We start from the raw sequence: 27,535 nt of genomic DNA, 5'->3' as shown, positions 1-27,535 counted from the left end.
AGTAAGCACCAGAAACAAAGCACTAGCATCTCTTCATGAAATAAAGGACTTTTGTATACCACACAGAAATCCACGATTTCAGAGTAAAGGTCAGTACTCTAACTTAACGGGGTGGAGTGTGGGGGGAATCTTGCCACAGCAACCTCATTTTTTTTTATTTCGCCTGGGACTGGTAAAGACTTGAGTCTGCTGTCAGGCATCTGGGGAGCTGCCCACGGGGCTGCCCTCCCCGCAGCTAGCTGTTTGCATTCCCCATTGATATGCATGGACTCTTTGTCTGGAAGCTGGCTTGCCCTGAGGGGAGTGGGAGGGCAGAGGGTGGCGTCCCTTTGCCACCTGCTCTGGAGCCAGGCCCTACAGACCGGCCTGCTCTGAGGGATTAGAGCCCAGGGCTGTGGGAGGAGAGAGGAAGCCATGGAAGGTTTGAGCCTGAGCCCAGCTGAGCTGCCTTGGATCCCAGGGACCAAAGGGTGAGCTTGAGTTGGGGCAACCACTTTGTTCTTGCCCCTGCGACTATGTGAACTCCCGCTCCACTCTGGTGCCCCAGAGATCAGTGTGTTTGTGTGTGTGTGTGTGTGTGTGTTTTGGGGGGTTGGTACCAGGAAATGGTGCTCCTGCCATGGACAGTAGTACGTGCCAGACGGGTGCCTTCACCAGGGGTGGAGGTGGTGGCAAGGCCATTCCAGTGGCCCTGGTGAACAGGTTCCACCAGGTGGGGTTGATTTTGGCCACCCATGGGGGAGGCCCCCTTGGGGGCCTTTGCAAGGAGGGGTTTGTGGCGCTTGGGAGCAAGAACAGGAACTGTGCACCAGTGATAATGATGTAGGAGCTCTTTTGGAAGTTAGAACACATCTTCCCAAGGATATGGTGTGCAATGAGGTTGTGGGGGCGCAGATGGTTGGGAAGTGGTGGAATGACAGGCTAGTGTCAGCTGTCCCGGCCCCACTTGTGGCCTCTCTCGTTCCCCCAGACCAGCCTGGTGGCCATCTGTCCACGCCACACTTTTGTGCCTGGGTGAGAGCTGTGGAAGGGTGAGCCTTTCAGGAGAAGAGCTTGTCAGGCTTTCCACCTGGTGACAGTTTTAAGGATATAAGAAGTTTGGGAAGGGGTAAAGAGTAGTAGGAGGGTGGAGTCAAGGGGCTGGTTTGGAGACGAGGCTGGCTTGGCCAGGAGATGGTCCCAGCAGCCACGTGCCGTGGTAGGTGGGAGCGGATGTCCGCATATATGGTACGGGGTGGTGGGTGTGCAGAATCATGGTGTCTAAGTGTTCAATATCCTGTACGTAAATCAACTCCATGTTCAATCGCAATGCAATGGAGTAGCAGCTACCTGACTGAGAGGCTCACCAAATTTCAGGCGGGACCCCAGCCTGGCAGGATCAGGGCCTCGGTGACATCAGCCCTCTCAGACTCACCGTCATCTAACCAAACCAGATCCCAGATGAGTCATTTTAATAGGGAGAGTTATCTGATAGAATAACTGACCTCAGACACTTGCAGTATTTTGATTAATGGCTTTTTATTTTTTTGAGTGGGTGTCTTCTGGCACATGGTAAACATCATCCTTTTCTGTTGGTTCTTATTCCTGTGTCATCTCCTGAGCTCACCCCCTGTTTTGGAGAAGCACACTCTTTAGGACCCACACCATCATATATTAATATTCATCCTTGGGGTGCCTGGGTGGCTGAGTGGTTGAGTGTCTGCCTTGGGCTCAGGGCGTGATCCTGGGGTCCTGGGATGGAGTTCCACATCGGGCTCCCTGCAGGGAGCCTGCTTCTCCCTCTGCCCGTGCCTTTCTTTGACTCTCGTGAATAAATAAAATCTTAAAAAAATATATTCCTCCTCGCTATAGCTCAATCTACTAGAATGGAGCCTGGCAAACTTTTCCTGTAGAGGGATGCGTGGAAGAGATTTTGGGGTTTGCAGGATCCATGGTCTCTTTTGCAATGAGTAGACTCTGGTGTCGTAGCACAGGAGCAGCCATAGACAATACAGAAATGGGTGGCTGTGGCTGTTTCCACAAACTTATGGACCCTGACATTTGCATGCTGGGTAATTTTCCCGTGTCACAAAATAACCTTCTTTTGATCTTTTCAGCCATCAAAAGACACAAAAGCTACTCCTACTTTGTGGTCCATACAGATAGGCAGGTGGGCTGGATTTGGGTCACAAGTACCCCTGAGCTGGAAGAATAGTTTTGCTGCACGTTACACCGTGGCCAGTGTCTTGCTGGTGGGACTTGGGCATCTCCTCACCTCCTCATGCCTCCGCAGGGGCTCCCCAGCATACAGTGCCTTCCTGGTATGGATGGGAACACGGAGGCCAAGGCACAAGGGAATGGCCTAGAATATCACTGAGTTGGTGGGAAAGGTGGGGGCATACCTGCAGCCTGGAGTAAACAGCAACCGTTCAACCTCGCAGCAGCCAGGATTTCTCTAGGTGTTACAAGACTGGCAAGAACGCCTCTCTGCGCCATGTGTCTCAGGTCCCCCACTTTCCCCCGTAGCAATAAATCCTCAGCACAACCTTCTGGGGTCCAGCCAGGATCTCCACCCTGGGTGGCTCCAAAGCGCATGTTCTTAGCCATTCACTCACTGGGGTTCCTAGGGGTCCTCTTGCGTCCTTGACACTGTAGGACTGTAGCTGGTTTAACTCCAGAAATCTCCGTTTTGCTCTTTTCCCCTCATTGATCACTGAGGTGGTACAGGAAGTTGTCAGAAAGACAAAGAAGGATAAAATGCCTGGACTGAACCGCGTACCTAGTGCGTTCAGCAACTCGTAGCTATTTCCCTTAATTCTGCAGGTAGTTAGTGTCACGGGATAAGTAACTGCCTGAGAATCGGAACACTCACTACCCCCCTTAAAGGTTTTGTTTTTCCAGCCCCAGGATGCAGAGCAACGGATGCTGGAAGTCACGGGAAAGATGTCGGCTCTAAGTCAGGGAGACCCCCGCCCCCTGGTACGGCTCACTCCGGGGGGCGGGGGCCACCGGTGCGGGAGGCGGGGGCTCTGGAGGTGCTGGTGGTGCAGATGGGAGCTGGGGCACCCCGAGGGGAGGTGGCGGTAGCCGCCCTCTAAGGACGATGGGGCTCAGGGCAGCCCTGGCCAGATAATGGGGGGGAGCAGCCGCCCCCGAAAGGAGGACGTGGCCCACCTCGCCGAGGGATGGCAGGGGCTGGCCCGACGCCGCCGCTCCGCCACTCCGGCGAGCAGGGGAGCTCGGTCTTTGTCCTGGAAAGCTGCCTGCAGCTGGAGCCCTCCTCGAGGGCGTTCACGTCAAAGGCTGCGGCGGGCATTTTGCTGTTCAGGGCAGTGTTGGAATCTGATTTCGCCCAACCCTGGAGATGGACTCCGTTTGCGGGGGTTCATGGGAAAGGACTGCAGCGCGTCTGTCGATCATTGAGCACGTTTTCGACTCTGCAGATGTGAACTTGCGCTTTCAGCGCATTCATCAAAGCCTCCCGGGGGCTGACCCTGTGTCTGCCGCCCCCCGCCCCCCGCCCGCGGCGCTGCGCCTCCAGGCCGCCCCCACCCCCGCCTCGCCGGCCCCGACGCCCCCGGCCTCGGGCTCATTTCCTCGAGACGTGCTGCTGTTTGCCAACAGCGGGCAGCCACGCAAACGGCCCTTTTCTTTCATCTCCGGACGGGGCTCCACTAGTTTCCTGCAGGGATCGGCGAGTGGGCGGGCAGCCAGCCGGGTGAAAAGCAAGCTCAGCCCCAGCGGCTGGGGCAAGGGCACGGGTGCTGCGTCCCGGAGCCGCGGCCGGAGGGGCTCCCGGGGAACAGCCTTCTCCCGGGAGGACGCCGAGTCCAGAAGGGGAGGAGCCCCGTCCAAGGTCACCCGGCTGGCAGAGCGCACCTGGCGTGTGCGCCGCCTCGGGTCCGGCCGCGGGCCGGGAGGAGTGTGGCGCGCCGAGTGGCGATCGCCGCGCGCCCTGGCCGCCAGCCCGCGCCTCCGGCTCCTCGGCTGACACACTGCTCCGGGCCCGCAGGCTCGCCCCTCGAGAACTGGGGCGGGGGGGCGGGGGGGCGGGGGACGGGGCCTGCGCACCCCCGCGACGCTCTCGCGCTCGCCCCCGCCGCAACCAGGCCGCCCCACCCTCCGGGCGCCCGCCGGCCCCGCCCCTCGCGCGCCGGCCCGCCCCCGGCCGCGGCCCCGCCCCTCGGCCGCGGCCCCGCCCCCCGAGGCTGCGGACTCGCTCCGCCCCTCGCGCCACAGTCGCGGCCCCGCCCCGCCTCACCTGGCCCCGCCGGCGCGCCCCTCCCCCGCTCCCGGGCTGGGCCGCGCGCGCCGGCTCTGGGCGGGGCCCTGCAGTGGCGGCGGGGTCCTCCTCCTGCGGCTCCGGCTCCTCCGTGCGCGCGCCTCCCCGACCTCCCCCTCGGGCGCTCGCGCAAACCGCGCTCCTCCGCGGCCCTCCGCCCGCTCCCAGCCATGGTGGTCTGGCGCTCGGCGGTCCTCATCTGCCTCGCTTTCTCCTTGGCCGCTCTGGTCCAGAGAGGTAAGGCGGGCGGGGGGCGCGCGGGGACCCCGCCTTGTGGGCCCGCGGGGCGGGGGCTCGGCGCCCCGCGGGCCCGTGGTGCGCATGAGCGGCCCGGCCCCCGCCTCGCGGGCCTGCAGCGGAGACTGCGGGCGGGTGGGCGGGGCTGTGCGGGCGGTGGGGGCGCGAGCCCGGGGCCCGCGGGGACTGACCTTGCCGCGATCGGGGTGGTCGGAGGGGGGGCCGGGACCCCTCCTGGTGCTGGGCTACAGACCCCGGGATAACCCCCCCTTAAAATCCTGAACTAGCTGTCACCACCGGTGACAACAGCTGTTCCCAGGAGATCGCTGTTGGGAAAGCCTCGTTGGGAGCGCGCTCCTTGCCTTCCGGGGGCTTCGCAAAATGTGTTTTGAGGCCACCTGCAGCAGAAGCACCTGGGGAGCTTCCTGGGCGCGTGCCCACTGCCTTTGTCAGGCTGCCTGCGGGGACGGGGTGGGGGCGGGGTGCAGCGATGTGCGGTCGGTCTCACCGCTCCCCGGGGGCTTCTGGTACCCGCCCCAGCTTTCTAGCCATTGGCGATGTTTGCCAAGGAGGTGGGGGAGCGAAACGCTGTGGAATCAGGGGGGCAGGTTTCCTAGACCCTCACTACTGCGAGTGTGGTCCAGGCCCCTCCTTGGCATCACCTGGGACTTGTAAGGAATGCGGCATCTCCGGCCCCGCCCCTGACCCACTGAGTCACATTCTGCATCTTAACTAGGACCCCGGCTGATTCGCAGGCACACGGAAGTTTGAGAGGCATCTTGGAATAAATGCAGCGCGTGGTTAAAAATAGGACCTCCAATGTGTACAGATAGAATCTTCTTACACTTATTTATATCCCATCTCCACATCAGAAAAAGGTCTGAGGAAAACACTGCAGTTGAGCACAGGGTTGTGCTGAGCTCCCTGACAAGGCTGGCAAATTCAGCTCATGAAAGACATGAGCTCAGCAAAAATAAAAAAACAAAAACAAAAACTTTGTCTGTGCAGGGGGTGCTGGTGAGATTTATGTTGCAGTATAGGGAGCACTGGCAAACAGTAGCCAGTCTAAGGCACTTTTGCAGAAGATGCAGAAAGTGTTTCTCATGTGGGCAGCCATCCTGGACTTGATACAAGAGGAGCCATTCAGTGTTCTTCAAAGGTGTCAGGCTCTGTTCCAGACGCTGATGATGCAGCAGTGAACAAAGCTAAGGCTCTGTCTTCATGGAGCTAACTTCCTCATGGGGGGCGAAGACAGGCACAAACATCCCAATCTATGTTGTCAGTGCTCTGAAGAAAAATAAAGCAAGTCACAGGGTTGGTGAATTTTCTGGTTCATGTTTCTTCTCTGGGGTTAACCTTTTAATTCTGTTACAATGCATCTGTGGGAAAGACTGTCACCTGGTTGGCTCCCATCTAAGGATAGGGAAATCTGGCAAGTGGAAGCACAGAGAAGTGAGAGAAATGATACTCCCTTCAAGGCTACCTTCTGGAAGGTCTTCAACATGGTATGTGCATTGACAAAGGGAGGAATACAAATGAACAGGTCTCAGATTTTCACCCTCACGTGTCATAGGAGGTGATTGAGGAGGTGGTGGAGGAAACGGAATCATTTTCCAGATGAAACGGAGGCACAGAGGTGTGAGGTAACTTGCCTCAGGTGGCAGAGCTGAGATTTGACCCCAGGCTTGTCTAATTCTGCAGTCCTTGCTTATAAGCACCTGGAGGCTGCGCTCCTGCCTTGGGAAATTTCTCTGAACCTTGCTTGGTTTGCTCGCCCTGTTTATGCCTAACAACTATCAGGCATCTTGAGGGGACCCGGAGCGCGTCACTGTCAGACCTGGGTGCCAGGAACATCACAGATCTGGTTTTTAGTTGCCTCAGCAGTTTCGCTGATTAGGTATTAATGACAGGTCCCTGGTCACATAGCTAGGAAGAGATGGAGCCAGGATCCCACCCAGCGAACACTGCTACCTAGTGATCTTTTTACTTGTAATTAAGAGAACTGAACTGGAAGAAGCTTTTGCTTCAACGAGGGGAACTGCTTTGTGGCTCTTTTGTGCAAAATAAGATGACAGATATGGGCTTTGAATTGCTGGTCTCCGGACAGTTACAGTTTGCTGCATCAAAATGAACAAACACAAAGCAGGGGCTTAGTTAGGCATCTGCTGCCTCTCCTGGAGCCCCACAGTGGTGGACTGGGTGGGCCTAAGAGCCACTTTAGTCCTGGTCCTGGGGAGATGCACAGCCGAGAAAGACCAGCAGCCCTCAGAAAGCACATAGAACCTCGAAGCAGGACTCGTTCGTGAAATCCCTTCAGGCTCCGGCAAGTTGAGACAGACTTCGGGTTTCTAGGAGTTTAAAAGGATAGTTACCAGGTCACTCCTGTTCTCATTTTGGGTGGCTTTTTAGTCCAATGTGGATTTTCCTAGCTCTGAAAAATCCTCGGAGGACAAATGTTGCCTGTAGGCACCTACAGAAATAGGAAGCTGATCTTTTGTGCCGTGGGGAGGAGAGTCACAGTGGTGCAGGTGGGCAGTAATGCTAATGCAATTTCCATCTTCTGAATGCCTTCCACGCACCCGGCCTTCAGCACGCCACACATATTTACCCCTCATAACCACCCTGAAAGGTTGGCACCATGACCCATTGCCTTTCCTTATGTCCATAATGGACATTTGTGTATGGCCTTGAAAAGTGGTGGGGCGTCTGGGTGGCTCAGTTGCTTGAGCGTCGGACTCTTGGTTTCAGCTCGGGTTGTGATCTCAGGGTTGTGAGATCGAGCCCTGCGTCGGGCTCAGCACGGAGTCAGCTTGGGATTCTCCCTCTGCCCCTCCCCCGCCTTGCACGTGTGCACACGCTCTCCCTCTCTCTGAAATAAATAAATAAAATCTTGAAAATAAAAAAGTAACTTGGTGGTAACCCATTTTCCCAGATGAAAAATGAATAGCCTGGCGAGGTTTCAGACTTGAACTCAGGTTTGTCTGAGTAACCAAAGCAGAGGTCACGAAGGTAGATACCTCCAGGGATGGGACAGGTCATAGAAGTGTGGAAAGTGGCCGAGAATCAGTGTGATTGATGGGTGTGTGGGCGAGTTGCCTGCTGCTGAGTACCTGTTCCCTTGAAGCGAAGTAGCCCAGCTGACAGAGGGAGAGTGCAGGCTGTGGAGCAAGCTTGCCCAGCACTACTGTGACCTGGGGTGAGTCACTTAACTGCTCTGTGCCTCAGTTTCCTCATTTGTAAAAGGGGGATAACCACACCATCCCCTGCATGGAGTTGTCATGAGGACTGAATACAGATGGATAAAGTGCTTAGCACAGCACCTGGCTCTCAGTGAGCTCTGTTGGTGATTATTATTCACATTACCCAAAACATTCCAAGCCACGTTTTAAAAATACACTGTGCAAACCTTGAAAATTATATGGTGAGTGAAATACGCCAGACACAAAAGCCCACATATTATCCCATTTATATGAAATGTCCAGAGTTGGCAAATCCATAGAGGACAAAAAGTAGATGAGTGGTTGCCAGGGGGTGGGGCCAGGGAATTGGGGGATGGGGAGTAGTAGGCTATTTCCTAGTAGGCTCAGTTTCCTTTTGGGAAAGAACATGAAAATGTTCTGGAACTAGGTAGAGGTGATGCCTAGTAGTAGTAGGGAGTGACTGCCTAGTAGGCTCAGTTTCCTCTTGGGAAAGAACATGAAAATGTTCTGGAATTAGGTAGAGGTGATGCAGTTGCCCAACCTTGTGAATGTACTGAGAACCATGGAATTGTACGCTTTTAAAGGGTGAGTTGTATGGTGCATGAATTGTATCTCCATTTGAAAAAAAAAATCTCTGTAGTTCAAGCAGAACAAATGAGAGTGGAGGCAGCCTGTGATCCCTGGGACTTGGTCGGGTAGGGAAGCCAGGGGAGCAGAGTGGCCCCAGGTGCTGGTGGTGCTGGGATCCAGGCAGAAGCCCTGTGGGCCTACTGGGGATATTGGGTGTGAGCCAGACGGGCTGCAGGGGCATGTGCAGGGTTGGCCCAGTGCCACATAGCCCCCCAACCCCCAAGTCTGGGAATGGTCCCCTGGGAAGACGCATCCTGCATGGGGGGACTTCCCTTTCCTGGATGGCTCAGGGTTGCCATCATGTGCATTGGACAGTCATTGCATTGGACAGGGTCTGGGGATAATTTGCCTTTTAGTGTCACATGTTTTGATTGGTTTTTGGTCCCTTCCTTGCTGTCACAGGTCACGTCCCCATCCCCTCCATCATTTTGGACACCAGGTAACTAAAACATGTTTGTTTAATGCCCCTCTCCCACCTCCCTTCTCCTCCCTTCTCCCCTGCACCCTGAAATCACCCAAGAGCCAGCCTAAGCAGGAACTGAGGAAGGGCCTGAAGCTACCTTCAGCAGAGATGAGGATGAGGAGGCCTTTTGGCTGCTCAGAGGGGGGCGTGGGGAAGACCTGGTTCTGATTCTGGTGAATTCAGGAAAGATACCTTCCAGGTGCCCCATCTTTCTGGGTTCTTCCACCACTCGGTGTTGGTGCTTTTCCTGCTGTGCATCCACTCCTCCTCTTTGCACTTGGCACGGCATCCTCTGCTGCTCTCGGGGCGCTTGGGGAGGCCTGGCTGCAGGGGGTCCTGTCTCCCCACCCAGACTTGGCTCTCCCTGAGTCTTGCTCATAAGTTCGCTGATTGGTCAGTGCTGGTTCGCATGTAAAAGCACAAAGTCATCCTAAACGTGTCCCAACTGAAACGTGTGGGAAATACTTTGATGAAGGTAAGTGTTCCAGACGGAGGTGGGTGGGAAGCTGGGTAGGCTCCCACAGATGTCCGTGGCCGAATCTCTGACACCTGCGACTGTCAGGTTACACGTGACGGAGAATTAAGGTAGCTAATCAGCTGCATTTAGATAAGATTCTCCTGGGTCATCGTGGCCAGTTGAAAGACAAGGATCCTTTAAATATGGAAAATGGAGATAAAGGAGTCAAAGCTAGTCAGCGAGGTGATGCAAGATTGGACCCAAAGATGGAAGGGCCGGCAACCAAGGAATGCACACACAGTTTCGAGAAGCTTCCAGCAGGAATGTAGCCCCGCTGACACCCTGTTTTTAGCCCAGCGAGACCTCTGTTGGACTCCTGACCTCCAGAACTGTAAGATGAAAAAAACCCAAAGTGTCTTAAATCCGTCGAGATTTGTTGTAGCAGCAAGAGCAAACTAATAGAAAAACTGAGGGGTAGATCCTAGCCTCCTCTTCATCCTTTGGAAAAAACCAGGTCCGTGATGTTTCCCTACAGTGTTTCGATTTTGCTATCCTAAATCAATTGCCAATATGCTCCGAGGTCAGGAGTTTAAATGTGCAGCAAATTGGATTGCAGCGATGTTCTCGGTGTGGCAGCGGACGTCGAGGAGCACCTGAGGGCCCTGGGAGACCGCTACATTCCTTTTGCTTGGGTTTGATTTTTTTTTTAACTACTTCCCAAGGAAATGGGAGCCCGTGCCAGCACTGCCTACCCCCCAGAGGCCTTTTCCATCCCCCCACGACCCCCAGGCCTGGTGGCTGCTTGAAGCAGAGTACAGTCTGGGGCTGCCCAGCGGACACGCAGGTTTCCCATCCGTCCCGGCCACACCTGCCACTTGGCGGAGGATGCGGTGTGAGCCACCAGCTTGCCTTTCTGGCTGCACCTGCCGGCACCCTGGCCTCAGCTCAGGGTGCCTGTGCCCTCCCTCCCGAGGCAGGTGGGGACACATACCAGCGCGGGAACGGGTGGCCCTGGGCCTCCACCCCAGCCTCAGCCGGTTTTGAGCTCCGTTCTAAATTTTTATTTATTTATGATAGTCACAGAGAGAGAGAGAGAGAGGCAGAGACACAGGCAGAGGGAGAAGCAGGCTCCATGCACCGGGAGCCCGATGTGGGATTCGATCCCGGGTCTCCAGGATCGCACCCGGGTCCAAAGGCAGGCGCCAAACCGCTGCGCCACCCAGGGATCCCTTGAGCTCCGTTCTTATTCATGGTCTACCTACGGCTGCTCTGCTTGTAAGAAGTCACAGGATGGTTCTGGAGCTTTAAAGCCAACAAAAGCACTTGGAGAACCGTGGTTGAATTCCACGGAGAGTGGTGCCCCTGCTCCGTGAACATCTGTTTAAAGGAGAGGCTAGACAACATCTGGCTGGCAGTGCCAGGTGGTTCATTTGGGATGACTTTCCAAATCAGAGCTGGTCCCCTCAGCAGGGAACACCGTTGCGGTGTGGAATTCGTTACCACCAAAATAGTGCCCGGGCTCATTTCGACATTCTTCTTTTTATTGCTGCTTCAGCTCGCCTGGGATGATGGAATTAACCCAGAGCCTGCTTCCAGCGTGACCCCACCATGTGCTGGTGACAGTTGCCTCATCCGCACCAAGGGGCTGCTGATCTGTGCTTTGTTGGCCTCACAGAATTGTGGGAGTAGCCAATTCATTGCTAATGCGAACAGGTGGTGTGTTGTCGAGGTATTATTAGCAAAGTTCGGCTCCCTAGGCACACCCAAGAAGGCAAAGAGGCCACCTGCCTTGAGGGGGTTCTGTGGGAATTAGGGGGTTCACGTTTCCAAAAGCCTCTACTTGGCCCGGACTAAAATGCCCCTGAATTCGGGGGTGGGGCTCAGAGTCCGAACGTGGAGCTCTAATTTAGTTGCTCTTTGGAGCCCTTTGGCGGCCTGCAGAGTCCTGGGCTCTTGGGCAGGAGCAGTCCCTTTTTTACTTTTCATCACCCACTCCTTTGGCTCCTCACGCCCCAGCTCAAAAAATTCAGGAGTCCAAAGGAGTCCCTAAGAAGAAACCAGCAAAAAACATGTTTCAGCCTCTTATTCCTCACCTCCAACATACCACGTGGACTCGCAGCTTGGGGGCTGCCTGCCTCTCCCCTGAAGGTGCGCCTGGCCAGGGTCAGGGTCAGCAGTGGCTTCCTGTTGCTAACCCCGAGGGACACCTGCCACCCTCTGATCACGCCCTCCCCCTGGAAGCGCTGTCTCCTAGGCTCCTTCCCTCTGACCTCAGGGCCTTGCGGGAGTGCCTCTGGTGTAGTCCTTCGTGGCTTTGTTTTTTTTTTTTTTTAATATTTTATTTATTCATGAGAGACACAGAGAGGCAGAGACACAGGCACAGGGAAAAGCAGGCTTCCTGCAGGGGAACCCGACGTGGGTCTCGATCCTGGGTCTCTAGGATCACACCCTGGGCTGAAGGCAGGCACTAAACCGCTGAGCCACCCAGGCTGCCCTGTTTGTTTTACCTCTACTTACTTCCCCAGTGCTTTCACCAGTTTTGTGGCTTCAACTTAAATTCCATCTGCGTACTTGTGAGTCTTCTGTTTCTGTCCCCAGCCCTGATAGTGCTTTATGTCCATCGTCTCTGTGGCGGTGGCAGGTGCCCTGCTAGTGATGAGGCTCTCGAAGTCCTCTAGCTCAGGTGGCCTCAGCCACCCACGGATCCTGGCCCTGCCCCCAGGACCCCAGGCCTCCCCATCTTCCCTGTAATCTGGCAAGCATGGGGTTCATGCCCTGTGCAGCTGTGTTAAATTATTTTGACTTTTACCCCTGCTGGCAGACATCTCAGAAGGACCCTGTGCACACCTGGGCTTCCGCTTACCCCCTCCCACCTGAGTAACTGGCAGCCCCATCCTGCTGGTGGCTTTGGCCAGTCCTCCAGAGCCCTCTGTCACACCCCATATCTGATCGGTCTGCAGATTATGCTGCCGTGATCACCCTTGGAATCATTCAGACTCCCACCTCTTCTCTCCTCCTCCCTGGTTCCCTCTCTTAGCTGGGCCACCAATCCCCCCTTGGAGCCCTGGCAGTGACCTCCCAAGTGATGTTCCAGAGTCCACTCCTGTGCCCTACATTTTGGTCTCCACGCAGCACCCAGGTGATCCAGAAACCTAAGTCATCCTGTCCCTCGGCCCAGAACCCTCCTATGGCTTTGAACTGTAATGAAGATCAAGTGCAGGCCCTTCTGGTGGCCTACAGGTCCCAACAGAATGGGGCCTACTTGTTCTCTGGCCTCAGCAACCACCCCTGCCCAGGGCTGGCTCTAGTAGGCCAAACACTCCTCTCTGCTAGAAGGTCCATCCTCAGATAAGTGCATGTCCTCTCTTTCACTTCTTCCCAGACGCCCCCACCTTAGGCTGACCCTGACCCCATACCCTTGTACCCCCTGCCGGCTTGAGTTTGCTGTTCACTTGTCATCCCCAGATGTTCTGTCTACCTGCTCCCTTGACTACCATCTTGTCTCTGCCACTAGACTTTTCCTCCATGAGGGAGGGGACTTGCTTTTTGTCTGCTTTGTCTCCAGGATCTAGAACAATCCTTGGCACAGGGACTGGGCAGGAAATGGATGGCACGCTTGGACACAGCAATTGAGCATCTAATTAAAGGGCTATTTACAGGATCTAGGTGGCGTTAAGGGAGGCCAATGAAGGGTGATGAAGCGACACAGGGAGTGTTTGCCTCCTGGGGCATCAAGGGGAGGGGGCGGTCCTGGCATCCGGGGCCCATGATGCTGTAGAGCTGGGTGGGCCTCCTGCAGGTGGGAGCTCAGACAGCAAATGCTGCATGTCTCCCCCCACCCCAAGTCTTAGTTTCTGCCCCCCCCCCCCCCCCCCCCCCCGACCTCGTGCCTAAACCCATGGGTCCTGTGCTTGTACACAGGTGCCGGGGACACTGCAGCAAACTCTGGGTGATGCCACTGATAGTTTTAATCTGAGGAAAATGCATCATGTGTGTCAGGTAGCACACAGACTACCACTTGGAATGGGTTGGAACTCAGTACTTCATAAGCAGAGCCATGTGGTATTTCTTCTGGTCTGGGGGTGCAGCGAAAAAGCCGCAGAGGGCAGCTGCAAGGAACTTACAGACCTGGGAGCAACTATTCGTGGTGCCCGTGGCCTGTGTTCTAGAAGTGGCACCGGCACTCCGTTGATGCCGCAGTGCTGACTGCCTAGAAGGCCCTCAGCACCCTTCTCCCCCTGCTGAAGGCTGTTTGCCCCCCCCCCCAGGGCAGGTGGCTGCCTCCACCTGCTGGGGTCCCAGTGCCCCACATGGGCCCTGGCCGGGTAACCGCTCATTCGTGGGGTGGCAGAGAAGGCCTCCCTTGTGCCCTGACTTCTGGTCGGCTTCAGCCCTTCGGGTCCCTTGACAGCTCGTGGTTTTTTTTACATCGAGAGGTGCTGGTGTGTCCATCAGCGGATGGACGCTTGGGCTGTTTCTACCCTTTGACCACCGAGCATCGTGTTGCTATGACCGTTTGTGTCAGTGTGTTTGATCACCTGCTCTTGGTCCGTGGAGTGTGTCCCCAGTGCGTGGCCTTTGACGACCTAGCCTGGGAAGTCGCGCAGCGTCCCTTTTGCTGCACCCTGTGGGCTATGAGTCACTTAAGGGTAGTCCACATTCAAGGTGAGCACATCTCTCTCCCTTCTTGTTGGGAGCACATGAAAGAATTTTGAGCCACGGTTTAAAACTGCCACACACATGCACTGGGGTTTCGAGATCCCGATGGAATGCTGCCTCCTTCGTGGAGATATTAACTGCTTATGGCTCTGTCATGACGCGTCCCTCTCCGACTTCCGGTTTTTTATGAAATAATTGCCATTTTGCATGTCCTCATGCTTTCCCCTCTGCGTCTGCCTCTTCCGTTGACGCAACGCTGCTGTCATGTCATCGGCTCTCAGGGTGTTTCTGCACTGAGGGGGCTGGACTAGCTGGCTCCAAGGGTCCTCCCCGCCCTGATGTTCTGACAGCTTGACCTGACCCTATTTGCACAGGCTTTCCTGGTGGGAGGGGGAGCTCAGTGCCCAGCCTGCAGCTCCCTTGGAAGTGCTTGCAGAATGGGAGATTCAAGGGCTTTGGATTATCTCCTTAAGGCAGGCCAGCCTGGGCATTTGCTTTTCTCCCCCTCTGACTATTTCTACTCGGAGAAGAGTCACAGGGTTGAGCGCTTTCTGTCCTGGGTAGACTGTTGAGCAGAGTCCACCGTGGCACCATTGACATTGGAGGGGGATGATTCACTGGGAGTGGGCTGTGCTGCTCATCGTAGAATATTTAGCAGCATCTTTGGCTTCTGCCAATTAGGTGCCAGTAGCACACCCCACCCCACCCCCAAATCTTGCCGACCCAAGATGATTCCAGACATTGCCCAATGTCCCCCGGGGGCAGAACTGTCCCAGGTTAAGACCCACTGCCTGCTGTAGAGACAGACATATTCTTTGTAATTCCACCCTCTGTTTTCAGTATTTCTCATGAGCCCCTAAAGTTTTCTGTCCTTGTCATGTGGCTTCCACTTAGACCTGTTGAAATCAATCTGATCACAGCCAATCTGTGGATTGGTGTCCGCTTGAGCTGACTCTAGGCTCATCTCAGCTATATCAGCTCTGTCACCAGTCTCCTTAGGTAGTTGCTGTGGGCACAGATTTCCACAGATGGCTCATCCCATCCGGTGTGTGTTGATTCTCGTTAGTTGCAGTTTTAGTTGGTGACCCTGTCTTTTTAAATACGTTTTAGTTTTCAGAGAACCGGCAAGGCGCAAATGAACAGAAAAATGAGCCAAAGACTTGACCAGGGAATTCATAAAAGAGGAAATCAAATGGGACAACAAACATATGAAAAGATGTTTAACCTCATTAGTAATCAGAGAGCTGCAAATTAAACTATAATAAGATAAAATTACATACCCTCCAGTAGGCTAAAAATTATAATAACGTCTGACAATACCAGGTGTTCACATGGTTGCAGGAGTGATATGTGTTATGTGGTCAACTCGGAAAGTACAGAAAAGTGTAGAGAAAATGCAAACCCCGTAACGTAGGGGCAGGCAGTGTTATCCTATTGGAATATAGCATTTAAAAATATCTACTCTGCCGCAATACAAATTGCATGTTTTTGGTATTGAACCATGCATATAGCTGTTACCTTTACTGTGAAATGTAATGTAGATACAGAAAAATGAGCGGGGCCTTTAATGAGTGAGTATAAAGTGAAAATATCTGTCCTCACCAAGCGGGCTGAGAAACAGAATGTTGACGAGATCCTGGTAGGCCTCCATGTGCCCCGTCTTGACTACAGTCCCCACTCCCCAACAGAGGTGACCCCTAGCCTGATTCCTATGCAGTCATTTTCTTTTATACTTCTGCTACCTGTGTCTGTGCCCCTAAATAATACAGTTTAGTTTGGGGGGCCTGGGGGGCTCAGCATTTGAGCATCTGCCTTTGGCTCAGGGCATGATCTCGGGGTCCTGGGATCGAGTCCTGCATCAGGCTCCCCACAGGGAGCCTGCTTGTGTCTCTGCACCCCCCCCCCCATGTGTCTCATGAATAAGTAAATAAAATCTTTAAAAAAATACAGTTTAGTTTGGCCTTTGAACCTCACAGAAATGGAATCACACTGTATGTCGCCTTTTGGGTTTTGTCTTGTGTCTCTGCACCCCCCCCCCCACATTGTTAATGATCTGTTGTGTGTGTCTGTAGTTCTTTCTTTCTCGTGCCTCTGTTACTTTGCTGTTTGAATATACTGTAAGTTTTTGTCATGTATTGTCTTATTGATGTATATTTAGAGAATTTCCAGTTTTTGACCACTTCAAGCAATGCTGCCATGAGCATTCTTGGGCAGATGGATGAAAGCTTCTCTGGGAACGTGGTTCTCAGACTGCGGTCTGGGGACTCTTGGAAGGCCCTGGAGTCGTTTTCAGGGGGTATAGGAGTTCCACTTGTTTTCACAGTAACAGTAAGATGTGAACTGCCTTTTGCACCCTCCTTTTCTCATGAGTGTACCGTTGAATTTTCCAGAATTGACGTGACCTGCGCTCTCATTGCTCTGATGGCTAATGGGATGTGTTTTTGTGTAGTCTTGTGTTTTAAAGTTTCTCAGCTTCAATTTCTGATATCCCAAATATCAATGGATATAACCCCCTTAAGCACAAGATTTTTCAGATTCTCATTTTTTTTTTTTTTTTTTTTTTTAGTATATAGAGTCCACCAAAAAGTCTGAAAATTGCTGTTCTGAGGTTATACTTAGTAGCATTTCTGGGTTATATAGTATTTGTAATTACAGTGTTACAGGTGATGCTACATTGTCTTCCAAAGTGGTTGTACCAGTTTATCTTCCTATCAGTGGTGTATAAAAGTTTCTGTTGTACCAGCGTCACCCGCGCTTGGTATTGTCAGACTTCAGTATTACATTAACTACTAGTGAGTCTGTAATTTAATATTGTTGTGGTTGGATTTCCGTCTCTCTGTTTACTAATGAGGTTGAGCATCTTTCTGTATATTGCCCAATTTGATTTCTTCTTTTATGAACTGCCTGGTCAGTTCTTGGCTCATTTTTCTATTTTTCTATGGTTCTCATGATGCTTTATTTCCTCTTGTGCTTGGCTATTCTTAGCTGTGTACTTACTGCTTATTGTCCTTAAAATATATATGTGAGGATTCTTTGAAGTCTAGGATAGATGTGCCTTCTCACAGAGATTTGTATTTGATTTTTGTCAGGCGCCTTGGGATGTTCTTAACCTGAGATTCTCCTAAAACTAGTTCCTTATCTTTCCCCCTCCTTCCCCCCAGCACTGACGCAGCCTTCCTTGCAGTCCTCGGGAGGCTGAACCTAGGAAGGGCAATTTTGTTTCTGAGTCACCCTTATCTCAAGGGCGTAGCCCTTTGGGGTCCCAGTTTAATGTTGGGAGAATTTTCTGTTACATGTGCTTGATCTGGGTGGCCACAGGGCCAGGCTTCAGACCCTTTTGTGGAAACAGCGAATTTATCCCAACGGGCAAGTGCCTTCAGGGCAGACAGTTGAGTGCATGTGGTGGTTTTTACCATCTTGTCAGTTCTTCAGTGCTTTTAAGGGGATGGTTTTTTAAAAATTTATTTTAATTATTTTTAATTTATTTTCTTAAGATTTTATTTATTCATGAGAGACACACACACACAGAGAGGCAGAGACAGAGGGAGAAGCAGGCTTCCTGTGGGGAGCCCCATGCGGGACTCAATCCCAGGACCCCGGGATCACAACCTGAGCCAGAGGCAGATGCTCAACCACTGAACCACCCAGGTGCCCCTTAAGGGGACATTCTTAAAATCAACTATTTTGGTTGTTTTTAACTGGAAGGTTAGTCCAAATAATCTATCCTGCCATTACTAGAAATGCAAATTGATAGGTATCTCGTGTGTGTACTTTTATCTTAATTATCTACATAACCTTATATTTTCTTGAATAAAGGTGTTTTGAGTGTCTGATTTCTGATTGAACTTGCTGTGGGCTCCAGGTCTTTGCTGTGACAAGTGACACATCAGTAAATACCTGCATATGAGATATTGGGCCCAGGATAACAGCACCTGACCTTGGCGTGGCCGGGACAGGCGGGAGAGACCAGGGCGGAACTCGGGGCTCCGCTGGTGCCAGTGGCCGTGACTGGTGTCGCCCACGCAGGTGGAATGGCCCAGGCGTGTGCAGCTGGCCTGCCCCCCCACCCCTGCCTCAGTCTTCTCCGTGGTGGGGGGAGACGGGCGCTCGCACCAGGCGTGTGAGCCGCCGGCTGGATGGCGGGGCTGGAAGGAGTTGTGCCGGAGCCCAAAGGGAGCCGGTGAAGGAAATCCGGGTTCCTGGGGCCCCCGAGGGCCTGGCCCGAGTCCCACCTGCCCGCACCCGCGATCACCACAGTTTGAGGCCTGCGGCGGCAGCACAACCGTGCCCCAGGACGCGGCCAGCACCTGCCGGCCCCCTCCCCGAGGGGCTGCTTGGGTGCAGGGCACCCTGTTGGGGCTGGGCTGGCGAGATGACCCAGGCCCCGCTTGGCTGCAGGGCGCTCCCAGTCGATTGGGGCCAGAGGGCGTGTTCTCCTGCCAGCCTTGGGGACGGGCGGGGACAGAGGACGGAGCGTCGGGACAGGGGTGGACGGTGGCGGCTGGAGCCTCTGCCGCGACCGAGTGGGGACTGTGCCACATGGCAAAGGAGGAGGAGTTGGCCAAAGGCCCCGAGGAGAACAGGAACGGGTGGCACAGGGCTGGCCAGCAGGCTCTGCAGGGGGGCTGGGCTGGGGACTCAGGTCAGGGCCGAGAAGCCCCTGGACAGCGCAGTTTCCACGGCAGGATGCGCGCGTTCTTGTCCAGAGCGGGCTTGAGGTTACCTTTAGTAAAGCGAAGGGGTCGAGGATGTTTGGGACTAGGGAGGAAGTGAAGGGCTGAGGGCAGGATCTGGAGGGTCCCTGGGCCGCAGATGCCAGCCTGGGGCCTAGTCCAGGGCGGCTTGGGAGAAAAAAGAGAACCTAGCCACTGCCAGGCAGCTCCACTCTGCTCCATGGCTAGGAGGGAATGTGCTAGAAACCAGGAGAGGACAGTCTCCAGGAAAGACACAGCAGCTAGGTTGACTGCAGCCTCAAAAGAGGAGGGAGGGCGATCTCAAAGTGAGGGTGGTGGGTGTTTTGGGTGGCCCCGATCTTCCCTCTAGAGTAGGAGACATGGGCAGAAAATCCCAGAGGGACTTGCAAGTGGCCACAGGTGGGACCTTTACGTCCGCTGCCTTTGAAGCCCAGAAGCCTCCATGTAGCAGCCTGCTTGCTCTTCTCCTGCATTTTAACACCGTTGTGTTTTCCCCCCATACCACACAGTTCAGTGGTTTTAGTATATTTGCAGAGTTGAGCAACCATTAGAACTATGGAATTTGGGGAACACCTTTTTTCTTTTCTTTTCTTTTTGCTTTTCTTTTCTCCTTCCTTCCTTCCTTCCTTCCTTCCTTCCTTCCTTCCTTCCTTCTTTCCTTCCTTCCTTCCTTCCTTCCTCCTATTCATGAGAGACAGAGAGAGAGGGGCAGAGACACAGGTAGAGGGAGAAGCAGGCTCCCTGAGGGGAGCCTGATGCGGGACCCAATCCTGGGACTCTGGGATCACGCCCTGGGCCGAAGGCAAATGCTCAACCACGGAGCCACCCAGGTGCCCTGGGAACACCTTTTCACCTGGAAAAGAAACCCCATACCCATTTACCAGTCCCGTTCTGTCCGCCGCCCGCCCCGGCCACCACCCATCTCTGTGGATATCTCTCTCTGTCTCAACATTGCGCGTAAACCGAATCGTCCGATATTTGTCCTCTTGTAACTGGTGTCTTTCCCTTAGCACAACATTGGCCAGGTTCTTCCACGTTCTAGCATGCGTCTGCACCTCATGCCTTTTATGGCTGAAGAGTATTCCATTGTGTGGGTGTTGGTTCTCTTCATCTGCTCCTGGCTTGTAGACATTCGGGTTTCCACTTGTCCGCGAAGAATGCTGCATCCTTTCACATGCTTATTGGCTCATATCCTTGAGTGGAAGTCCTGGGCACAAAGGGTGTTAAATTGGGGAGCAGGAGGCCTGGAGCGAACCCTGACCCTACCCCAGCTCCCGGTGCGTGCTTCCCACTTCTTTCCTTGATTCTTCTCACTCGGCTGAGAGCCTGCTCAGTTTTGCCTCTACCCTGCAACAGCTCTGCCCCCTGCCTCCCCTTGCAAACGATACCCCTTCTCCTGCCTTCACATTTCTACTCTCTGCACTTCCTGGATTTTTCAAACTGGAACGTGGCTTCTGTCATCTGCCCTGCCCGTGTAGTGAAGGGTTTCACTAAGGCCACCAGGTTCCAAACCACTGATGCTGGAGACCTGTCCAGGGGGAGTGGAAGGAGAAGGAAGAGGATGACTCTTTTTTTTTTTTTTTTAAAGATTTATTTACTTATTTATGACAGAGACGGAGGCAGAGACACAGGGAGAAGGAGAAGCAGGCTCCCTGCAGGGAACCCAATGTGGGACTCGATCCCAGGACCCTGGGATCATGCCCTGAGCCAAAGGCAGATGCTCAACCGCTGAGCCACCCGGGTGCCCTGAGGATGACTCTTCTTACAGTGGACTTCTTTGGGAATATGCGTACAGGGAGCCTCTTGAATTAGTTTAGCAGAGAAGCGGCCAGTGGAAGTAGTGGGGCATAGAAGTGATAAATGCGATGGGTGGTGTGAAATGTTTAGCTGAGTCACGCCCAAACCATGAGCCCCAAAGGCCTCTGGATTGACGTTGGGGATGAGCATTGTCGGTGATGCAACTGGGTCATTCAGGTACTGCAATTTAAAATGTATTTAGATGTTGCTCTGATTTAAATATTGCAGAAATTGCAGAATCTGATAGAGCAGGTCTTTCTTAAATTACTCTTTTTGTGAAATGTCCTATTTCCCTGTGTGTTCCATCCATGTATACTTTAGGGTCAACTTTTCAAATAAATGATAAAAAGTGCATTGGGATTTTGATTGGAATCGCATTGACTTGGAGAGCCAATTTTTCTTTCTTTTTCTATTTTTTCTTTTTCACAGCACTGAATTTTCCAAGTCACACAAGGCATCCTTCTCTATCTAGTTTTGTGTTCTGTTTGAGCTTTATAACTTCGTGTTTATGATTCATATTTCATGTTACTTAGTCCCAAGTACTTTATAGCATGTCCTCCTTGTAAATGGTGTCTTCTTTTCCCATTAATTTTCCTAAGTGATGGTGGTTGGGATCTGAGAAAGCTACTGCTTTTTGTATATGTTTTCATTACCAGCCACCTTCCCAAACCATCTTTTTATTTCTTCTAGGTTTTCTTTCACTTGACCATCTTGGTATTTCTATGTATATAATCCTATAATCTACAAATAGTGATGGCTTTACCTCTTTTTCAGTATTTCTTTTTCTCTCCCTTGTGATCTATTATCTGAATCTACCGGCTAGCACACTCAGGAGCTAAATAATAGTAATGCTAAAGAGCCTCCTTGATTGTTCCTTATTTTGGTTAAGGATAAATCCTTACTCCTATTAATAAGGATTTGGCCTTTTAAAAACATCAGAATTAAACACTGAATTTTGAGGATCCCTGGGTGGCTCAGCGGTTTGGCGCCTGCCTTTGGCCCAGGGCGCAATCCTGTAGTCCCAGGATCGAGTCCCACATCAGGCTCCTGGCATGGAGCCCGCTTCTCCCTCTGCCTGTGTCTCTGCCTCTCTCTCTCTCTCTCTCTCTCTCTCTCTCATGAATAAATAAATCTTAAAAAAAAACAATGAATTTTATCAAGTGATGTTTTGGCATATCCTAGAACTGTCTGTTCCCCTTTAACCGATTAATATAGTAAGCTACATCACTAGATCCCTCCCTTGCGAGCATCCTAGTGATCCTTGACAAGCCCACAGTGGTTTGGAGGTCCTGTTTTTTAATATCTGACTGGGTTCCATGGGCGCCTGGGTGGCTCAGTGGTTGGGTGTCTGCCTTCAGCTCAGGTCATGATCCCGGGGTCCTGGGATCGAGTCCTGCATTGGGCTCCCCGTGGGGAACCTGCTTCTCCCTCTGCCTATGTCTCTACCTCTCTCTCTGTGTGTCTCTCATGAGTAAATAAATAAAATCTTTAAAAAGAAATGTCTACCTGGGTTCCATTTGTGTATACTTTGTCTTTTTTATTGATGTAAAATTGGTATATAACGTACATCCTCAATCAGTATTTGTTTACACTACAAAGTGATCGCCAGGATAAGTGTAGTTACCATCCTTACCATACAGTTGACCCCTTTTCACTCACCTTGTTCACCCTTCCCCTCTAAACAGATAATCACCAATCTGCTTTCTGTATCAACCAATGTGGTTTTGTATTGTTTCTTAGATTACACATGTTAGGGAAATCTGTATTTGTCTTTCTCTTGTCTGAGATATTTCACTTTGCGTAATATCCTCAAGGTCTATCCATGTTGTCATAAATGGTAGCATTCCTTGTTTATGGTTGAGTGATATTCCTGTGTGTGTGTGTGTGTGTGTGTGTGTGTGTATCACCTTTTTTATCCATTCATCCATCAGTGCACACTTGGGCTGCTTCCATATTTTGGCTATTGTAAATACTGCTATAAACATAGGGATGCGTATATCTTTTCGATTTAGTGTTTTCATTTTTTTTTCAGATAAATATCCAGAAGTGGAATATTTGGATCATAGGGTATTTCTATTTTTAACTTTTTGAGGAACCTCCACACTGTTTTCCAGAGTGGCTGCACCAATTTACATTCCTAGCAACAGTGCATGAGGATTCCCTTTTTTCCACATCCTCAGCAACACTGGTTATTTCTTAGCTCTTTGATACTAGCCAGTCTGACAGGTGTGAGGTGGCATCTCATTGTGGTTTTGACTTGCATTTCCTTGATGATGAGTGATGTTGAACATCTTTACATGGGTCTGTTGGTCATCTGGATTTCGTCTTTGGAAAAATGTTTGTTTAGATCTTCTGTTTCATTAGTTTTATTTTTTTAAGTTTTTATTTTAATTCCAGTGAGTTAACATATAGAGTGTCATAATACTTTTAGGTGTGCAGTATAGTGATTCACCACTTCGTACATCACCTGGTGCTCATCACAACAAGGTACCCCTTAATCCCCATCACCTATTTCACCCAACTCCCATTCCCCTCCCATCAGGTAATCATCAGTTGGTTCTCTATAATCAAGAGTGTTTCTTGCTTCATCTCCACTCCAGTTTTCTTCCCCGTGTTTGTTTTGTTTTTTAAAGTCCACATGGTGAAATCATTTGATGTTTTTCTCTGACTTATTTCACTTAGTTTGTAGTGTTCTTTCTCTGTGCTGCCTTTTCCAGATGTCATTAAAAATGGGAAGCTTTTCTCGTTTCTCTGCTCTAGAAAATTTGACCAGTAGAGAAATCATCTGTCTTTGATGATTGGGAGTATTTGCCTATAGATTGAGCCTGGTTGATTCTGTTAGAGGGACAGTTCAGACACCTTTTCCCTTGCTCCTTGTTGTGTTTGCTCTGTTTAGATTTTCTCTTTCTTCTTCACTATTTTTGAAAACTCGCATAGTTTTAGAAGAATATTCTTTTAGTCCAATTGAATATAAGCTCCATAAAGGTAGGATTTGGGGGGGTCTGTTTTGTTTACTGTTGTATTCCCCAGGATCTAGAATGAGGTAAGCCGTATAGACGGTGCTTATAATTTTTTGTCAAATGAATAAGAGGGAATCCATGAATAAAGCCAGGTTTTTATATTCTCTTTCCTCATTCCTAATTTGTGTATTGGCTACTTTCTCCTTCTTTCTTGATTAGGTTAGTGAGTGATCTATTTTGGTGATCAGTTTTTTAAAGATGCGAGTCCCCTGTTAGGGGACAAGAAGCCAGATTCATTTCACCCTTCTCCATGACAGTGCTGGATATCAGAGGACATCACGGCAGGAGCTCTACATTGATGTGAGGGGAAAAGTGTGTGATCCAAGTTGTCAGTCTGACAGGCAACACAAAGGCATTCTGAAAAATGTAAGGGCTTCCTGTATAGGAATGTCAATAGCAGCTTTATTTGTGATTACCAAATACTGGAATCGTTTGCTGTCCTTTGATGAGTGAATGGATAAACAAACTGGTCCCTCCACCCCATGGAATCCTAGTCAGCAATAAAAGGGAACAAAGTACTGCTATACACAACAACCCGGGTGAATCTCAGATCCATTATACTGTGTAAAAGAAGCTAGTCTCACAAGAACACATACTGCATTATTCCATTTCCAGGACATTCTCGAAATGTCATTAGAGATGGAGAACAGATCAGTGGTTGACAGGGGTTACGGGAAGGTGAGGGGGAAGAGGGAAGGTAAGAGAAAGATAGATATAGTTCTAAAAGGGCAGCATGACGGATCTTTTGTGGCCATGGAACTGTTTTTTATCTTGACCAAGGTGATGGTCACATGAATCTACACCTATGATAAGGTTATAGAACTTAATACACCCAACGAGTGCAAGTAAAAATAGGAAAACCTGAATAAGATAAGTGGATCATATTAATGTCGATATCCCAATTGTGATCATATACTCTCATTTTGTGTAATATGACTTTTGGGAGAAAGCGGGCGCAGTGTACACGGGACCTTTCTGTGTTATTTCTTGAAACCCTATATGGATCTATAATTATCTCAAACATTTCAATTAAATGTAATGTGTTTTAGGAGCTACATATTCGCTCAGGAACCCTTCTGGAGACATCTACTTAATAACATAAAACAGTCAAGCAAGAGGTGATTTAAAATAATGACTCAGGAAAGGGGAGGCCAAGAAAGGGAAGAGTTAGTTGGCAGGAAACCCTTTTGGCAGATCTCAGGTTCCAAGGCTCTGTCCCTGTGCTCCCAGAGGATGTCTGCTCACCTTTCCAAACCTAGCTCCCCTTCCACCTCTCCCTAAATCCTGCCAGGCAGGACAAGTGACCTCCTTCGTAGATGTCTCTGCCTCAGGACTGAGGTCAAGAACACTGCATTTATCCACTTTCTCTCTGGTCTTCGGTACCAGGTAAGTCTTCAATGTTTGGTAAGTCATCCTGTGCTAACTTTCTGGTAACATAATCCTGTAAAAAGCATTCACTGAAGAATTTCCTTTAAATGAAAGCTCCCTAGGTCATTGAAAATATGATTGGATTTGCAGAGATTTGAATCACAAGCAGCAGGGTCAGGACACTTCTTTTGTGTTTGAGCAAGACACACACCAGCTCCTGGAAGCACACTCTGTTTCATGTTTTGGCAGCCAGGCTCAGGCCCTGATTAGAGGCCAGATGTATTTATAGTGCGCAGGGCCTCTGCCCTATCCCTCCTCCTCATGCCCTGGGTGCTTGCTTGCTCGCTTGCTTCTCGCTCTTTCTGCCTCGCCCCATTATGCAGGCCGGCCGTGGGTAAGGGACAGGGCAGCTGGGCTCCAGTCCCGTTCCCTGCGGTCTCTGAGTGGGATCACTTTCACACCGGCTTCCCTGTGAACATATCATCTTGAAATGCAGTTTAATTATTTATGGCTTTAAAAAAAAATGTAAAATTCAGCCTTTTTAAAGTGTACAATTCAGTGGCATGTGGGATATCCACAGAGTTCTGTGACCATCACCCCTAATGCCAGGACTTTTGCTCTGCCCCAGATGCAAATGGAAGGCCTGTAGCCGTCAGCCGTTGGCCTACATTCCGCCCTCCCCGGCCCAGGCACGCACGTATGCTGGATGTGTTATATCCGTGGAGTCATGCAGCATGTGGCCTTTCGTGTCTGCCTGCTATCACTGAGCATCAGGTTTACAAGGCTTGTGTTGGTTGTCGCGCGGCTCAGGCTTTCGGTCCTTTTTATGGCCACATAATATTCCATTGTACGGAGAGACCGTTCCCCTGGCATGCTGCTCTATGAGGACCCCACGCGTAGTTGCCTTGGTCGAGGAGATTTCCTGGGGCCAAGACCAGCGCTGGTCCCCTTGTCCTGCTCATCGATGACTATTTGGACGAATGGAAGGAAGTGGCTGGTTTCCCCCAGTGTCTATGGGTTGTTGGTGTCTCCTCAGTGGACACTGAGCTGGGATTCCTCTCCACAGGCTGGGAGGCGGGCTGCAGGCCAGGACGTTGGGAGTGAGCCCAGTGTGGAGGGGCCAGGGCTGCAGGCTGGGGCGGGCCAGGTCCCTGCGTGGCTTGGGCTGCCAGCTCCTCCTCGCCAGCTTACTCGCTTTCTGTAGAGGGGAGATGTCAGGCTTCTCTGCAGCGAGGGGTGGGGGTGTGTAGGAGGCAGAGGGGAGTCGCCACTTCCTTAGACCCTTCCCCCTCGCCCCCGTCCTCCCCTCACCCTGACATAAAGAGGGGGATCACTGGGATCACTGGGGCTTCTACCCAGGTTCCACCTCTCCTTCTGGATAGCAGATATGCGCCTGAACTCGGCTCCTTCCAACATTTTCTCTTGTTACTATTTTTACTGCAAACATGTCCTATTTAGAATTTAACATTGGGGGATAAAAAAGAAATTAACATTGGGAGAATCGACCTCTTTACCGTAGGGCATCCTCCCAGCCACGACCTTAGCATGCCTTTTCACTTGTCAGGGTCGTCCTTTATGTTCCTCAGTAGTGTTTTAATTGTGTGTGTGTGTGTGTGTATAAAATATTTTATTTATTCATGAGAGACACACAGAGGCAGAGACACAGGCAGAGGGAGAAGCAGGGAGACAGGGAGCCCAATGCGGGACTCGATCCCTGGACCCCGGGATCACGACCTGAGCTGAAGGCAGATGCTCAACCGCTGAGCCACCCAGGACCCCCTAGTATAGTTCTTAAGCATCTCTCTTTACGGAAGTGCAATTGACACTTGGGAAATGCTCCAATATTCAGATTTTCAGTGTTCTTCAGTAGCATTTAAAGCCTTTTTGGTACTCAGTTTTAGTGGGGTTCTTAAGGATTTCTTTTATTGAGGTATGAATTACATATGGTGAATGCTCAGTTCCCTTCCTTCCCCTGCCAGCCCCCTTGCCCCCAGCCTCCCCTGAAATAGCTGATCTGACTTTTATACCCTAGGTTAGTTTTCTTTCTTTTGAATTTCATGTAAATGACAGCATACAATATTTACTCTTTTGCGTCTGATTTTTTTTTTTTCATGCAGCATAATGTTTTCAGGTCCATCCACATTGTAGTATGTATCCGCCAGGTTCTTCTTCTTGCTGCATGGCTCGCATTATTTGGCTACAGCACACTTCGTTTATCCATTCTCCTGTTTGGGGACATTTGGGTTGTTTCCAGTTTTGTGCTATTACAAAGCAAGCTGCTAGGAACGTTTGTGTTTGAGGCTTTTTGTGGACACGTGTTTTCATTTCCCTTGCTTGAAGCTCTAAAAGTGGAACTGCTGACTCCTAGGGTATGAACATGTTTAGCTTTTTTAAGAAACTGCTAGAACTTTCTAAAGTGGTTGTAATCTCCCTTCCCACCAACAGGCTAGGGCAGTTCCAGTTCCCCCACATCTTCTCCAATATCTGCTGGTATTCAGCTCCCCCAATTTTGATTTATCTGTTCTAATCTTCATTCTTTGTATTGGCAGTCTCTTCCCTACACCCTCCTCCCAATGCTTTCCTGAACGTAGTCACTCATGTATTCATTTTTTGACATTTCCCAGGAGTTTCAAGAGCCCGGAGACGGAAGTCTGCTTGGTCCACTATTGGAAGGAGAAGTCAGGGCAGATTCTTAGGTTTTTTGAGCAGTCTCTAGTGTGGCATGTTAATCTTGAAGGTCTCTGTTAAA

The 27,535-nt window shown here is 51.2% G+C and overlaps 1 protein-coding gene and 1 long non-coding RNA gene across 3 annotated transcripts in view; one reads left to right on the top strand and one right to left on the bottom strand.

The window, feature by feature from the left end:
• Positions 1-1,499: 1,499 nt before the first annotated feature.
• LOC140596152 (uncharacterized) lies at positions 1,500-3,415 on the bottom strand. Its single transcript, XR_011998169.1, has 3 exons — positions 3,154-3,415; positions 2,382-2,692; positions 1,500-1,609 (listed from the first exon to the last, which is right to left on the bottom strand). It is a non-coding gene; the product is annotated as an uncharacterized lncRNA (long non-coding RNA).
• A 774-nt stretch (positions 3,416-4,189) lies between these two features.
• Positions 4,190-27,535, top strand: part of CD99L2 (CD99 molecule like 2) — a 94,714-nt gene continuing 71,368 nt past the window's right edge. The window contains exon 1 of one of the 2 annotated variants that reach the window (XM_072743570.1): positions 4,190-4,498. In XM_072743570.1, the coding sequence (XP_072599671.1) occupies positions 4,432-4,498 (67 nt within the window). In that variant the 5' untranslated portion in view covers positions 4,190-4,431. The remainder of the gene's footprint in view (positions 4,499-27,535) is intronic. The other variant, XM_072743571.1, reaches the window with a different exon arrangement.

This window comes from Vulpes vulpes, chromosome X (assembly GCF_048418805.1).
Source record: "Vulpes vulpes isolate BD-2025 chromosome X, VulVul3, whole genome shotgun sequence".
Lineage (NCBI taxonomy): Eukaryota > Metazoa > Chordata > Mammalia > Carnivora > Canidae > Vulpes > Vulpes vulpes.
The sequence above is the reverse complement of the archived record's forward strand: the minus strand, read 5'-3'. Positions and strand labels throughout refer to the sequence as shown.